General features: G+C 37.9%; 1 protein-coding gene across 1 annotated transcript; it reads right to left on the bottom strand.

The window, feature by feature from the left end:
- Positions 1 to 3,007: 3,007 nt before the first annotated feature.
- Positions 3,008 to 15,967, bottom strand: LOC115435509 (cysteine/serine-rich nuclear protein 3-like). Its single transcript, XM_030157979.1, is given in 6 exon segments — positions 3,008 to 5,194; positions 9,096 to 9,188; positions 9,190 to 9,408; positions 12,819 to 13,075; positions 13,275 to 13,448; positions 15,563 to 15,967. Coding segments are annotated over 6 exon segments (1,962 nt in total). The 5' UTR covers positions 15,621 to 15,967; the 3' UTR covers positions 3,008 to 4,033.
- Positions 15,968 to 17,281: the final 1,314 nt, after the last annotated feature.

Genomic DNA, 17,281 nt, shown 5'->3' with positions numbered 1-17,281 from the left:
TTTTGCATGCAGGATGCATTCATTCTGAGGTGAGATCTCATGCTGCTGGTGAAATGCAGGAAAACAGAAAGAAGCTTAGCATGTTCACAGGTCTGAAAAGACTGAGAAGGTGAGGATAATGTATTGAAAACATACAGATGGGATTCCCCGAGAAGAACTGGGTAAGGAAATGATGCCAGTGGGGAAAAGGGAGACACAGAGGTAAATGTTATTCACAGTTTACTACAGATTTATGTTATTTCATTAACTGATGACCAAGTGTATGTAAAGAACAGGACATCTCCTGTACATGTTTAATCAGTCTTTTATTTGCCTTACTTTTATCTTTTATTTTATTTATTTCCTTATCATGGAAGGGAGATTCCGTTGAAAACAAGCTGGATGAGGCTGGGTGAAATTCCTTTAATGATTAGTACATTGTTTATGAATTATTTGTAGTTGTAAGAAACATACCTAATAAGCTAAATCAAAGTAGTTACTCTCTCTATGGCTGTGTTCACACTGCAGGAAAAAGTGGCCCAAATCTTATTTTTTCACTCATCTACAACTCAGATATCGTTAGCGTCATAGCATAATTGCCTAACACAAATGGACAAAAATATTGGGACATGCTGAATTCAGTTTTTTTCTTTTTTAACAGGATCTGGGCTACAAAACAAAAATTACAAATTTCTTAATATAGTTTTATATTGGGATATATGTCATTGCATTGAATTGCATTAGTTAGTTTGGTTTAAATTGTTATCTTTGCTTTTTTTTTTTTTTTTTTATTTATCCATGACTATGATTTTAAATGTTCTGCCTTTAAATTTCTAAAACATTTTTCATGCTCTGATTAAATCATTTTCTACCACAACTAACCATCTACTTTCTTCACATCACACTTAGGAAGAAAAGTCTCCCATTAAACTTTAAAGAAATATTGATGTATACAAACTATATGGACAAAAATACTGGGACACATCATGGCTACAGCTCATAAGAGGTCCTGTTCATGCTGATTTGAGATCATAGAGATCATATTGAACATCAATATTAATTATGAATATGATGTTTATCACAATATAAAACTATATTAAGACATTTGTCAATATTGTTTTGTAGCCCAGACCCTTGTTAGAAAAGAAACACCTGTCCCAATACTTGTGTCCATTTGTGTATGAGTTAGACAATTATGCTATGAGACTAAAAATATGTTTTTTTTTCATGACTGTGTGAAAAGCACAAGTCACATAGAACTGGATATTTTCAGTTGGTAACCAGTCCATTTCCATATGTTGATCAGATATGTTCCACATCTGATCTTTTCCAATGTGTCATATCCGAATTATTTTAGGAGTTTTGTATCTTTTCAAATAGAGGAAGTGACTTAAATACTGTAAAAGTAGTTGAAAAACAACATATACATGGATGCAACAGTAAAATAAATGCAAAGTATCAGATTCATAGGTAAAACACTTACATGAACCATTTTACCGCACATTAAACATTGATTTAAAAAAAAAAAAAAAAAAAAAAGCATATTCAAGCTTAAATGTGGGATTTCAAGTAATAATACATTCTGTTTGTAGTGGAGTATTTTCACTGTGTGTGTGACTAGAATGATTTTACACTTCTAACTGGTAACATCTAGATGTGTAATGTTTGGATGAAAGGTTCAGACTAAATCAAGTAAGAAGACCTAAGAAAATAGCCATAGTCAAAATAAAGTGCCCATGCAAATATCTCACACAACCAGATGGGTTTTTGGGCATTCGGTCCATAATAAAACCATCGTGAGTCCCTTTAAGAGTATGTATTCATTTCTGGAATCTACCGAGTCACTGGTCAGAATGACAAATTAAACCTTGTTTCTATTTATGTCTTCCTCCATATTATGCTACTCAGTCAGCTTCCAGAATAACACAGAGGGGTGGTGGTGGTGGTGGTGGTGGTGGCGGCGGCGGCGGTGTCTACTTGAGGGAGAAGAAGGTGAAAAGCCGAGATTCTCCCCACCCAGTTCCCTCCGAATGCACTGCTTCTCCCTCTCCTGTTGCCTGGCAACCTAACATCACAGCTCCCCTGCCTGTGATTGATCAGCATCTCTGAGCTCGCTTACCCACAATACCTTGCTGGGGAAAAAAAAGAAAAAAGCAAGCTGGCTTCCCCTTCCAATCTCCAACATGCTAGCAGATATGACAGTGGACACACAACTTACAGTTGTGATTATGTAACAAAAGGGAGAGGTTAAACAACAAGCTTGTGCTCCTATAGTGAAAGTCAGCATGCACCCTACGCTGTGCATTGTTCAAGGATAAAAAAGAAGTCATTAGATGTATGTGTAGTCTCTAAAAAGCCCTTTTGTGCTAGCACCTGCTGCTCAGTCTGTTTGTTGTGTGGTTAGGCAATGAGCCATGAGAAGAGTTCTATACATGAATAGACTGGCCAATCAGGTGGGATCACAGGGTCTCCATTTCCCCCCTGTCTCATCTGTCTCACCCAAACAAGCCTCACTCTATTGTCAGCCAAGCAGTGTTCTCTCTTTCTGCAAAAAATGAAACTGGAAAGACAGGTGAAGTGCACAAATACGAGGTTAACACACCTTTTCCTCTCACTGGAAAGCCACAGGTGTGAGTAAAAAAGTCCCTCATAACTAAACTGTGTGTCTTTTTTTTTTTGTTGTTGGAGAAAATACAAGATCAATATTGTTTTCTTGCTGACAGAGGGCAGATGTTCCCACCAAGTACGTGTTACAGATTGTCCCAAGGCAGAAATAAACGCAACCAACAAATTTACTGACGTCAGAAAAAAAATTATTTAACGCCCACATGGTTGATTTCCGTGGTAAACAGGACAGAACCATTCAATAACTTACTAACGCCTGCCATCTGCTGGTAGAAATATAGAATACATTGAGGAGTCAGATCATTTCTATGTGGTCTGATTGCACATAATGAAATTATAAGGTTTTCACCTTTTATTCATCTTTGTGTGGCTGATACAAGTGCAAAAACCTCAAATGGACAGGGATGTTTAAAAAACTTTAATCACACTCTCATGGAAATGTACAGTTTTTTTTTTCCCCCAAATGAATGAAACAAACAGGAAATATATTTGGCCCCCATTCCTTGGCAGTATTGAGAGACAGTTAAAAGCAAGCCTGAACTTATCTGTAAACGGAAAAAAGATTGCATTTATATTACACTGATCACATTACTGTAAATGATAAACACCATGAAAAGGCAAAAGATTCTCTTAACTAAGAAACACATGGATGTTTGGCACTTTTCTGTCTTAAAGTTGTAACATTAAAGAAAGGCATTAAAAATACATTTCATTCCATTGAGATGCTACTGTCCTGAAAGTTGAATGTGCATCTTTTTAGAAAAAAAAAAATCCATCCAAGTCTTTCAAAAATTAAATGTGAGGAATGAATACAGTGGCACTAAGAAACTGTACTGGCTGTAAAAGATCCATTCATGATACATTTCCGTGTTGCTATCAGTGTGAATGTTTTACCAGTGCCATCATTATCATTTTACAGAGTTAAGCCTTGGAGTAGTTTTAGGTAAACTGAACACATGCTATACAGACAGGCATTTAAGAACAGTTAGCAGCAACAATGAGACAGCAGCACAGTGGAAATAGTGAAACAACACAAGCTTGTTGCCAGAACCTCGAAATCTTATGGATTTGTCATAGATGCCAGCGTCAACCAGAAAACATGCGGTAATGACCTAAAACTTTATAACAGCGCATAAATGATGCTATATATGCAGTTACAACAAAAACACTGTTTATTTACCTTTATCGACACTATATATTGTATATTCCCTCTTTCTGAACCTCAGAGGTTCAGAGACGAACTGAACTAAAATTAGATCGACTCTTTGATCTTTCTGTGTCAACATCAGCCACAGCAAACCCACTCACTGTGACTTATTCTAACCCTTTGGAAGTGCACTTGTCAAGAATAAATCAAACTCTGATGGTTGAAGGTCACAATTCTTGAAGAAAAATTTCCAAATATTACCTCTCTGAAACACTGAAATCATCACATAACATGACTGTCTAAGCATGATGTGTCTGAGTTTTGATTGGCCGCCTCCTGCACAGTATCTTCCTGCTTGTGCAGTCCTGGTTGATCCATTAAAGGCTCCCTTATTTCCTCCACTGTCTGCTCTGCAGACCCAGACAAAGCCTCAGTCTGTGAGTCATGATTGTCTGGATTGTTCTGGAGGTCTATTGGAAGCGGCTGTTCATCGGATGCGCCAGTAGGGGCAGTGTTACTCTCACGAGTGTCTGCATGTGAGCAAGTTTGGAGGGTCAGGGACTCTGAGGGGTTTGGGAAATGGCAGGGGATGCTCTGCTGCTCTGTTTGGCAGTGGATCTCTGTGTTCATGTCAGACTGTAACGCAGTATCTACTGTGGGAAGAGTGGGGGTGATGGTGGTGTTTTCGCTTAGAAAAGCAGAAGTTTCATTCACAGAGCTGTCTATTTGGTAGTGCTGCATGGGCTGACCACTGTGGAAGGGGTTACTGAGGCCCATGAGGGTATTATTAGAGTAGCTCAATACAGACGGAAGTGGAAGTGAGTAGGGCGGAGGACTTGTGCCATGCAAAGAACAATCCCAGTCTTCTTCCACCTCCTCTTCTTCTTCTTCTTCCTCTTCCTCGTCATCTTCTTCATCCTCCTCATCCTCGTCTCCTTCCTCCGGGTCAATCGTCTCTAAGCTGTGCGTGCTGCAGTCCGACAGCCCGCTGCAAACACTGCTACCATCTTCATCGTCGTCCTCCTCATACGCTTCATCATCTTCATCCTCTTCCTCATCCTCCTCATCCTCTTCTTCTTCTTCTTCTTCTTCCTCCTCCTCTTCATCTAGATGGGGATCTGTATCTCCTGTGTTCTGGAGGTGCACGATGGGAATGTGCGCTGTGCTGCTCATCAGTGGAAACTGCAGGTTCGGCTGCTGCTGCTGGACCAAGGAGGAGTCGCCATGGTAACCGTTGCCATTGGTTACAAGCTGCTGCTCCGGCTGCTGCTGGTGCTGCTGTTGCTGATGCTGCTGCTGCTCCTCGCGGCTCTTCTCCAGCTCCAGCTTCATGATGGTGTGCAGGAAATGGGTACGAACCCGGACGGGGTTGAACTCCAGGCGGCCTGTGGTATTGCTGCAGCCTTCTTTGGTGCAACCACAGGGGAAGGACATGCGGTCCACCTGCAGATGGGAACAAACATTAAATGCACCAGATTAGAGCAGTGGTAATAACAATGTAAAATTCATCTGCATTCAAAGCTGGTCATGTTGGACGTGAAGCTCCAAAGTGAGGACAGTCATTCAATATGCAAAGATGTACCAACATACACTTACAACTGCTATATTTATACTTTACCTGAGTATTTCTATTTAGTTGTACTTTGACTTTATCACATTCAGATATACACAGCGCTTTTTATTCCACTGCTTTTATTTTACAACTTCAGGTACTTTTAAGATGAATGATTTTACACTATTGTGAACAGCAGTTGAATGTGGGTGAGGTGGTCCAAAGGGATCTAAGGGATGGGGCGATGGTTTCTATTGCTCTCATCTGAACAAAAAGACAATTATCTGTAGAGTTACATAACACTGGTATGATTTTTTTGTTCTTCTTTCTTTCCATTAATCATTTGATGAATCCTAAGATCTACAGATGTTCCTGTATATAAAACTGGGGGAAAAATACTCTAATGCACACCTCTATTAGCATTTACATAAATATATACTTTACATATACAGCTCTGGAAAAAATTAAGAGACAGCTGCAATTTCCTCTGAAATCAGCACGTCTACATGTATGACAGCCATTCCATTCCTGTGTCTGTTGAATTCCAACACAAGCATACCTTATTCTACTAAATTAACACCTGCCATGGCTTATTTAAGAAGGACAAATATAAATATCACTATTGTAGCCGTCACTATCTTCTTGCAATAGGACTAGCTGGGTAGCAAAAACAGTGCTATTAGTACCACAAAAGTAATTGGAATCAAAAAAATAACTATTGAAAAGTACTCCACTTCTGCTCTGACAAATGTTCTGAAACTCTGAGGACTGGTTCTTCTATCAGGACAATGCTCCTTGTCTCAACTAGGTCAATAAAGGTGTGGATGACGGACCACCAGATGAAGACCCTGTCCTGGCCAGCCCAATCTCCCGACCTGAACCCACTTTGAAAACTTCTGGAACATAATCAAGAGGAAGATGGATGGTCACAAGCAATCGAACATTGCTGAGCTTCTTGAATTTCTATGCCAGGAGCTGCATAAAGTCATCCAACAGCAATGGTGGAAAGGCAAGACACGTGAAAGCTGTCATTGAAAATCATGGTTATTCCACCAAATATTGATTTCTGAACTTTTCCCAAGTTACAACATTAGTATTGTGCTTTTTAGAAACGTGTAGGACCCTGTTTTCTTTGCATTATTTGGGTCTGAAAACACCTGTATCTTTTTGTTATTTTGACCATGTAAAAACAAGCTCTAAATAATAACATTTTTATTTGGAATTTGGAAGAAATGTTATTGGTAGTTTAGAGAATAAAACAAAAATGTTCATTTTACTAACACATACCTAGAAATGGTAAAGCCAGAGAAAGAGCTGTATATACTTTGCTTAACTTCATTCTGTTGTTGAGTACTTACACAATGACAAAAAAAAAAAAAAAATTTCTTCTAATATTATTTTAAATTGTTTACACCAGTTGCAATAACACTGATGCTTGAGTTATAATTTAATAATTTCATATATTATGATATGCCAGTCAAAGGGACCAAACCGGAACTTTTACTTGTGAGGCTACTCCTCGTGCACCTTTATTTTTCATGCAGGAACACTTGTATTGGAGTATTTTTGCAGTATTTTATACCGTACTGGTACTTCATGTATAAAGAGCTGAATACTTCTACCCCTATGGTGTTTCTAATTATTTCCTTTATGGATTGCAGCTTTCTTTGTCAATCCTTTAAATACTTTAATTCTCTGTATTTATGTGTTTTGCTGTGTTAAAACTGTGTCAATACTATGGCAGGCAGACACAAAACCTAGCTCACCTATGGCACCAATAAAGTGGATCGCACGGTCTAATTTATGTGAAAATAAATGAATCCAAACTCAACAAAAATCAACACTAGGTACATGGATAGACTGCAGAAATTATGACTAAAATCACATGAAAGCTAAAACTAAACATCTGGAAAGCAGTGTCACATGGTGATAAGGGTGCTACACATGAGGCCTCTGAGAAATACTTGAGTAGTGATGTGATGTTCATGAGCGAATCGAACCTTTTGAACGGCTCTTTGAAATGAACGATGGGAACCAAGTCTTTGTAAAAAGCTGTTCATTTTTTTTCATTTTTTTAAGGAGGGAGTGTCCAATTACCTGTCAATTTACCAACATACTGTTCTTGTTCTGAGAATTGCATTATAGTTCAGGTATTTAAGGAATTGCAGTGATTAATCACTGTTGTGTTTTGTGCAATTTTTTCCGTATGTTTACACACATTTATTGTTCTTGTTTTGAGGAGAACAAAATGTTATTTCATAAGAAATTTTTTTATTTTCTTCTTCATTTTTAGGCTACAGACTAGTCCACATAATGTACTGCAATGTTTTTTGTCAAATTCCAGCATTTGCCTAATGTCACCTCTACATTAGGCTCCACACATTTTAACAAACTATTCTTTTTTACAGTAAGATAATATTTACTGTCACGCCAATTAAACACCTTTACAATGTAATGTCAATCATCACATGTAGCCTATTTAGTCATCAAAACATTGGTGTTTCAAAATAATGCAAAAAACATAAAAGAGCCAATCTTTTGAATGGTTCTTTTCAGTGAACAGCTCCTGATTGAACACAGTGGCAGCACCAAGGGGGGGCATGGGGGGGGCAAATGCCCCCCCAGTCACAACCTTTGCCCCCCCAGTTGCCCCCCCCCACCCAGATTTGGGCAAATCTTTGGGAAAATTCGGGCAACGAAGAAATATGAAAATCCGTCAATGAAAGTGTACGTAACACATTTTGATCCACTTCTAATCCAACCAGGCAGACATGCACTGGTTGTTTCTTATGAATTATATAGTTCTAGGTTCATAATGATATGTGTGCCTTCAGTTCTGGAATGGATTAATACCTCCACTTGTATTGCATTCATCTTTCTTCTACATAAGAAATGTAAAGCAAAGAATTAGCACAAGTAGCATAAGGACTAGTTTTTTTATGTTTTGAACCCAACTATTAATTACAAATAGTTTTGTTCACTGTTCAGGTCTGTTTTATCACTCAGTTTAAATTTCTGGTAGAAGATTATACCGGTCAGTATGAAAGTGTACCTAAGCCTACAGATGTTGTCAGTGATTATATACATGTGCATGTAGTGGAAGGCACTGTATACATACGTTTTGTTTGATTAGTTGGTTAGACTGTTAGTTTTATTTTGTTTTCAACATTTATTAACTTGCATACATTGGCATTGCTGTTTGTTTGCTGCATGTTTTTCTGATGTGTTTAGAGAAATATGTGAAAGTAGATTGTACCTATTAAATAATCAAAACAGAAAGTCTGAGCGGTTCATGCTGTAGTTTTTAACAAATACCTTAAATACATTAAGTATTACCTGATTTTACCTAAAATTGCCCTCTATATAAAGTGTAACGAATAGGCTATACATTACACACACACACACACACACATATATATATAATATATATATATATACATATATATATATATATATATATATATATACATATATATATATATATATATATATATATATATATATATATATATATATATATATATATATATATATATGTATGTCAGCCGCTAAAGCGAAAAAGCGTTCATTTTTTTGTTCCCCCCCACAAACATTTTCTTTGCCCTCCAGCTGCCCCCCCACTTTTAAAATCCTGGTGCCGCCACTGATTGAAGGGCTCCCTCCAAAGAGCCAGAAGTCCCTCACTACACTTGAGGGTAACTTTAAACTTGACAGAAGTGTTACAAAAGTTGACAGAAGTCCTAGCACACAGACAGACACAGACAACGCTTTAGGACAATAGATGGGCCTCACCACATTTCCATTTACCTGGCACTTAATGCCGGCCAGGCTGCACGCACAGGTCTCCGGGTCACAGATCCCCCTGCAGCGACACCCGCACTCCTCCCCGGGACATGCGCAGTGCGCGCAGCTCGTGCTTTTCCTCCACATCGATGCGTCGAACTCCTGACGCCCGGAGCAGCGCGCGGCGGCGCCTGGTGGTCAGAGGCTGCAGGAAGAAGTAGTCGTCCACTTCAGTGTTGTCCACGTCCAGGTCATCCTCCGAGATGTCGTCCAGCGTCAGCGTGTCTGCCTCCATGGAGGACACCGTGCCGTTCTTGGTCAGCTGTGGGGTAGAACAGGTGAGTGACCTCAACCCTAAAAGACCTCAAACTATTTACATGGTCCGTTTCAAATGATTTTTTCCTTAGTGATTTATCACCATTTAGTTCAAAATTAACCTCTGAAATTTACATTTTTTTGTTTCAAAACTGTATTTTTTGTTTGCCTCCCCCCCCCCCCCCCCCCCTTTGCTTGAATAATAAAGGCACAAAATTATCTTCATGATGCCAGTTTTGTCACTACGGAACCTTTGAAGGTCCAGAAAGACTAATTTGATGCTGTTAGAGCTGCGAAACTGCATTTAACCTCAACTATTTTAGTGTATTAATAGGATTAGTGGTGCAAATGTTCTTCAAAATGTCAGTATTTGCTTTTGGTGGCCACTGGTTGTTCAGCTGTATAATTTTTAATAATATCATCTGCTACATTGTGCAACTTCCGGTTAAAAGTAGGTATTTTTCTATATATAATTTACTGACCATTAAAAAGGTCAGACTAAATTCAAAGTTAATTCAGAACTGAAGCAAAAGTTGCATTTTTAACAAACTAAATCTTTAACCAATAGTGTTTCTGTGTTCACTACAGAGCCTCTGAATGTCCAATAATAAATTTGATGTTGCTGAGAAAGTGCATTTAACCTGAATTATTTTCATGTGCTGATAGATTTAGTTGTCAAAAGTTGTTTTAACATTTTAGATCAGGGGTGTCACACTCATTTTAGTTCGGGGGCCATATTCGATGATCAGTTTGATCTCCAGTGGGCCAGACCAGAAACATAATAACATAATAACCTATAAATAATGACAACTCCAAATTTTTGTCTTTGTTTTAGTGTAAAAAAAACCATTAAATTATGAAAATACTTAGTTTTATAAACTATCCAAAAAAAAAAAAAAAAAAAAAAAACCCTGAAAAAACTGAAATTTAAATTAAAAAAACGTAATAAAATTTAGTGCAATTTTAACAATATTATTCCTCAACTTATCATTTCTACATGTGCATTATGGATCAGATCAACAAAGACACTAAACACTGAGAAACAGGCAGAAAAAATGTTAAAATTCTGCATAATTTTCATTAGACATTTCAAGTTGTTCATATTTGTTCAGGTTATTCACATTTCAGTGTTTCAGGATAGTTTGTAAATGTAAATATTTTCATAATTTAATGTTATTTTTTGCACTAAAACAAAGAAAAAAAAAAATTGTTAATTCTAGATTTTTTTTGGCTTAATTCAAGATTTTTTTTACTTAATTAAAGATTTTTTTTTTTTTCCTTAATTCAAGATTTTTTTTACTTGACTGAAGATTTTTTTTTGCTTAATTCAAGATTTATTTTTTTTTTACTTAATTGAAGATTTTTTTTTGGCTTAATTCAAGATTTTTTGCTAAATTTGAGATTTTTTGGGGGGGTTAATTGAAGATTTTTTTACTTAATTGAAGATTTTTTTTGGCTTAATGGAAGATTTTTTTTTCACTTAATTGAAGATCTTTTTTTGGCTTAATTCAAGATATTTTGCTAAATTTGCGATTTTTCTTAGCTTAATTGAAGATTTTTTTTTCCTTAATTGATTGTTTTTTTTTTTTTTTGCTTAATTCAAGATTTTTTCCTTAATTCAAGCTAAATTTTTTTGCTTCATTCAGTTCAAGACTGTGGAATTTTTGCACTTGGCAAAAACATCCCAGGGGCCGAACTGGACCCTCTTGGCCCCCGGGCCGCATGTTTGATATCCCTGTTTTAGATGCTTTTGGTTGCCACTGGCTGTTTAAGTCTTTGAGTGTTAAAGACCTAGAACCATTGTTGTGATAACATCTACATTTAACCTTTCTTCAGTGATTTCTCGCCATTTATTATAGTAATATCCTATGCAGTTTGCATTTTCCAGTCACAATGTTTAATTTACTGATCATGTAGGTTTTACATCAGAGCAGAGAAAACTGAAAAAAGGGACTTCATGAAATATAGTTGTCACTAAATATTACAAGTATCAACAACAACATAGGTCTTATTGTTGAATCAATGATGAGTGTCTGAATGTCCAAAAAAGACAAATCTGATCCCACTGAAAAGCTGGAAAACTGCATTTTACTTGAATTATTTACATGTAATGATAGGATTTGTTGTTCAAAAGTTCTCACACATTTTAGATTAGCTTTCAGCATGTAGGTCTTTGGGAGTAAATGCATGGCTACACATGTGTTTACATCTTTATAGGAGTTCCATTTCTACTGGATGTTGAGAGGGTGTGTGTTATTAATACCCTGCATCATTTAGCTTTGAAACCTAAAGAGGAACTGTTGGCTACTATAACACTACTCCACTGTTTTTAATTCACATGCTGTAAAATTTAGTGATTTAACATATTACTGGCACATTACTGAATTTCTTTATAATACAAGGGAGGACATATCTGCAAAATCTCCATATGAAAAGAGATAAAACAGTAACAACTAGAAGCACTCGGAGAGCGCAGACCTCCGCCAAGGCTGATCAGTGGCCCCCCCTGTGGGCCCCCCCACCCCCAATCACCACCAAAATTTAATCATTTCTTCCTTATCCCATTTCCAACAAACCCTGAAAATTTCATCCAAATCTGTCCATAACTTTTTGAGTTATGTTGCACACTAACGGACAGACAAACAAACAAACAGACAGACAAACAAACAAACAAACCCTGGCAAAAACATAACCTCCTTGGTGGAGGTAATAATTATTGTACAATAATCTCATATTCTGATAAATATAAAAATATATATTTTCTTAATTATTCATATAAAAATGCATATTTTGGTGGTGACATATTTTAAGATAAGTATTTGGCATTTTCTGACCATAAAGAAATCTGAAAAAAAAAAAAAAAAAACCAAAACAAATACGCCCTTTTTCTGTCATTTTTGTATAATAGGAACCTGCTCTCATTCCACTACATTATGAAATTGGCGACTATAGTTGTGTGTTTTTGTTGTGTTCATTTTTAATGTGACTTTTTTTTTTTTTTTTTTTTACCTTGTTCCACAATGTTTTTTGTGTCTTTTATAAATAGCCTAATCTGAAACCACAAATGACTACTTGGCTTCATCAGAAATCAACATGAACTGATTTATGTTATCATAATAACATATTTCTCTATATCACCCTGATCTAAAAGTTTAATTACAGAATAATGCTGAACTAGATTTGATTTTGAAGAATGTGTATTTTTGTGTATATTTAAGACCATGCCTTCGGCAAGAGAGATTTGCAAATACATTTTTGAAAGTTGCAAGTGTGAAAGGTTTTTCTTTCTGTTTTTCCTTAAATGAATGATTTTGCTTCAGTCTATATTATTTTTTGTCTTGTGTTTGATGCCTGAAGCAATCTCATTCAGTATTGAACAGACAAAATGTTCTTAGTAAATGTTCTTAGTAAACTCACTTTAAGTCTGATGGCGTTTAGTTTCTCTTCTTTGAGATGATGCCTCAGCATGTTCCGGTGGCTGCGTTTCTGCTCCATGGCAAACTCCCTGAGGGTGAAGCTCTTCACCCAGCAGTGACGTGGTGACATCCCCAGGGTGCTTCCACCCTGTGTGGGCACGCTGGTGAAGCCTTGCCGCCGATTGAAGTAGTAGACTGTCACGCTCTCAAAGTGCACATTGCGGCCCCGAAACCGCTTTGTCTGCTGCTGGAGAGAGGCTGGGGCACATAGGGGGTGACAGTTAGGATCATTTTGTTAAAGCATAGGTCTTACTGTTCTTTTCTGTCATTTTGAGTGTGGTATTTGAGTACACTGTATCAGAAACCAATAATTCCCCACAGCAGGGACGATTCAGCTAAGTTGTCTTTTACTCAAGTGTTCTATGTTCTGACTTTTAGCCTGGTCGTGAGCTCTTACTGTCCAGCAGTCCAGATGGGACTTGATGGTTGAGGCTGTCGCTGCTGTTGCCACTGTCGCTGCAGGAAACCTCATCATCGTCAGATCCCTGCAGAGTGAGATAAGGAGAGGGTCCCTCCTCGTGTTTCCTCTTCAGAATTCCACTCATCATGTGGCTCCTCCCACCGGTCACACCTGCACACTGGACAGGTACAACAGTTTATCGGCTGTGAGGGTGTGGATTTACAAACCATGACATCCTTAAATTATGCTGTTTTGACAGGTTTTACCCATTTTCCATCTAAAGATTTATATCAGACAAATCCCATTTCACCTTGTACTGCCCGTTATATTCCTATTCCTCAGCTTGAATGAAATTATTACTTTTTAGAGCTGGAGTACACCACTTCATATTGACCCAAGTGTTAACATTCAGCCTACAAGCATATTTTTAACATACAAGGACTACAGACATCCGCAGGGGCCCTGAAAATACACCAACACAAGACACAACCTTCGTAACTCAGTGTTAACATATTTCTATTCAAAAAACCTTATTAGCAGCTTAATGAATGTCATCTGAAGAAAATAAATTAACAACTGTAAAAATTCTGGCTTTTTTTCTATGTACAATCCACACTAGCATTTAAAAGCTCAATTGCCATCCTGTTATTATCGTGTCATGTCAGTTCAAATCATTTTTTCATCGATTAAACCAGTGGTTTTCAGTATTTTTGGCCTCAAAAGCTGTGTGTAGTTGGCTCACATTTCTTAATATTGACAGTGATTTTCCTCTAAATGTTCTAATTGTCTAATATCTCACCACAAATTAAAGATTTCAGAAAAAGTTAAAGGATTTTTATATCAGCAAAAAAGAAAAAAATACATAAAATGAAAGCTTTTATTTCAACTGTTGCAATATATGATATATGATCCTAATACACAATGCTGAAAAAATTCCATTCAGATTTAGATTAATCATTTTTGAATGAATCGCGTTGGCGCACAACTATGAACTACACACGCATGTTCGGGTCAATTATAGTCAGAAATTATTAGAAGCTGTATAATTGGAAATAATCAATGCACTGAAACAGAAAAACTAGATTTGTATAGCAATAAAGTAAAGAAAGAGTAGACTGACCTCAAAGTCACACTGCTCTAAAGGTTGAAGAATAAGGTGTAAACAAAGTATGCAGCAAAGCCAAGGTGGAATTATTGAGCTTGTTCTTATATTTGTGGAAGGTCAAATACAAACAAATATTACAAAGCTACTAATTTCAGCTCTTTGTTTATTTTTTAAAAATCAGAGGGGATTTACGGTGTTTTACAAACTCATTTTAAGCTGCATTTCGTGGCACTTCATTATGCGAGGTGACCTTGCCAGATTTTGCTGTGTTTATTTAGTGGAGAATGAGTCGTGTTGACTGAAGTGTCGAGTTCATTAAGATCTGGATTAACTGATATTCTCTTATCCTTTTGGCTGCTTTTGTGGAAAATTGCAATAACAGGAACACTTCAGATAAGAGGTGATTTGTACACAGTGCAAGTTCTCTCCATCACTCATACACAAACACATACTTTGAGAGCACTGATAATACAAAGTGGGCTTTAAGTCAGCGATCGGTGCTTTGTCAACAGTTCAATTTCAGATCTTAAGAAATATTAAGCTGTCTGCTTGTGAACTGGACTGGTAGAGGATTACATCATATGCAGCAGAGCTGAATGCCGGGCCAAGCTTTGCCTCTGACAGGCAGTGTTGCCCCTTTCCTTCTTTTACTCCCCTCTTTGGTACACTTCTTCCTTTGTGCCACATCCTTTGCTTCACACTGGTTATCATGTATCCTCCTATTTCTTCTTTTCTTACCTACTTTTCGTCCTGCCCTTTATATCCACCCCCCCACTCTCCGGTCTCTGGCTCTCACAGTCCACAATGCAGCTCTCTGCTCTTTAGGAAATAAAAATCCGGCAAGATCAATCTCACAGCACCTATATGTTATACCACGATGTTTTGTCCAGTTGGTTCCTGTTCCCAGCCTGCTCCTGTGTCTGTTTAAAGCAGTGTGCAACCAAACCTGCACACACATACAGTCCCGCTCACGTGTCTGCATGCATACACAACCTCCCACTTCCTATGCATGCACACATCCCAAACACTAGCATGGGGAATTCTTATTGACAAATGTTAATCCTCACAAACGCAAGACGCAGCAGCGGTCCCGGACAAGATTCAATCCCACTCTACCTGTGCTGCTGGATACATGCAGGCTTTTTGGGGAGTCTGACTGAATAGTTTGGCCACCACTGACCTGATTCCTTGGCTTGCCTTTGGTTTCCAGGAAGTCCTCGACTCTCTCTCCTCTGCATCACACAGTGTTCACTAGCAGCAGCCAAACATCCCCATGTGTCGTGATGATGCAGTGAGCACTGCCATGATGCCTGCTTTCTCTATTTTCCTCTCTCTCTCTCTCTCTCTCTCTCTCTCTCTCCAGCAGCCTCTGGCACTATTGTGCAGCACTGAAAACACCTCTGCCTCTGTCACTATCTCCTACCGTATGTTCTCTTTCTACACCCTCACTTTGCTAATGCTATACTCATACTGTCAGCTCCTCTGCTCTGCACCCCCCTTTCCTTTTCTCTCTCTCTCTCTCACTCTCTCTCTCTCTCTCGCTCTCTCTCTCTCGCTCCCTTTCCTCACAAAGACTTGTTAGCTCGATGCTGCTGCCGGCTGGAGCAGTGGAGCTTGACTGAGGTGAAGCAAGCCCTTCGAGATCACAGAGAGAAAGGGGGGTGGATGCGGATGTGATGGGGTGGGGGTGGAAAGTAAAGATTCAGCTATGTGAAATACCTTTTTCCACAGTCCTCAGCACAATATATGTTACAAATAAACTGAATCGGTAAGCAATATTCCCTACAAAGAGAACAAAATGTGAGCTTTTTTCGTACTTCCACTGTCTTACCAAACAGGTGATGTCAGTAGTTCCACTCCCTGCAATATTTTGACTTCTCCCAGAGTTATTTTACAGTAATTTTTTTTTTTTTTTTGGGTTGCATTTATAATGCAAATCTAATGTGGGGTTTGCTTTGTTATGTTCTATCTTTTTGTGTCTAAAGCTCATTTGAAATTGAAATTGACAGCGGAGACAAATAGATCAGAGGCAGGAAGAGACAATGTCTGAAAAATGAGTGATTTCCTTGCTGTTGCCTTTGGGCAGAAACATACTCTAAAAATAATGAGCATCACTGACATCTAATAACATGTGATTTACCAGTGTTTATCTTTTTTTGCAAACTAATATGAATTAAAATGCATTTAATATGTACCTGGCCAATTTCTTATCTCTGCATAAAAGTTTCCTTTCATTTTCTTTCTTCAAACTGTCAAAAACTACAAAAAACTGCTGAGAATTGGTAAATGCATTTCTTCATTTGTGAACGCTAGTGTAATTGGCATATATTTATTCAAGTGGGCGAACCTCAGCCTGCTTCTGCTTTCAGGTTTGAGTTTATTCCTGTAACTGTGCTCCACTAACTAAAAATTCAACGGTTGTTACATGTAGGTTGGTGGGAGGTGGTCGGAGCTCCATGTTCTGATCATAAACAGGACACATGGATCTACATAGACCTCTGGTACAATTTGGGAAATAAGAATGGTGTAAATTAAAAGTAGCAGAATGGCAGTGCAGACACAGGAGGTTTTTTATGAACATGACAACCAAGCATACAATTTACACACATGCTTCAATGGACCACTGCTCACGTGTCACAGCAGGGGGATCAGATTTGTCATCCAGAACAGATTCTCAGGCTGTAATTTTTTTGTTGGCTATTTTAAGGTAGTATGTTTTTATTTGCAGTGGATAATCACTCGTTTGGTTCTTATGTGAAGCTCCAAGCCTCACACACAAACAGACACACACACGCACACACACACACACACACACACACACACACACACATGCAATTTCCACGTGTTGTGCTTCTGTCATGTCCATGTACACCGTGTTCAGCAGAGATTTAATTAACAG

Source organism: Sphaeramia orbicularis, chromosome 2 (genome assembly GCF_902148855.1).
Source record: "Sphaeramia orbicularis chromosome 2, fSphaOr1.1, whole genome shotgun sequence".
NCBI classification, from domain to species: domain Eukaryota; kingdom Metazoa; phylum Chordata; class Actinopteri; order Kurtiformes; family Apogonidae; genus Sphaeramia; species Sphaeramia orbicularis.
This window is presented reverse-complemented; position numbering and strand designations above follow the sequence as displayed.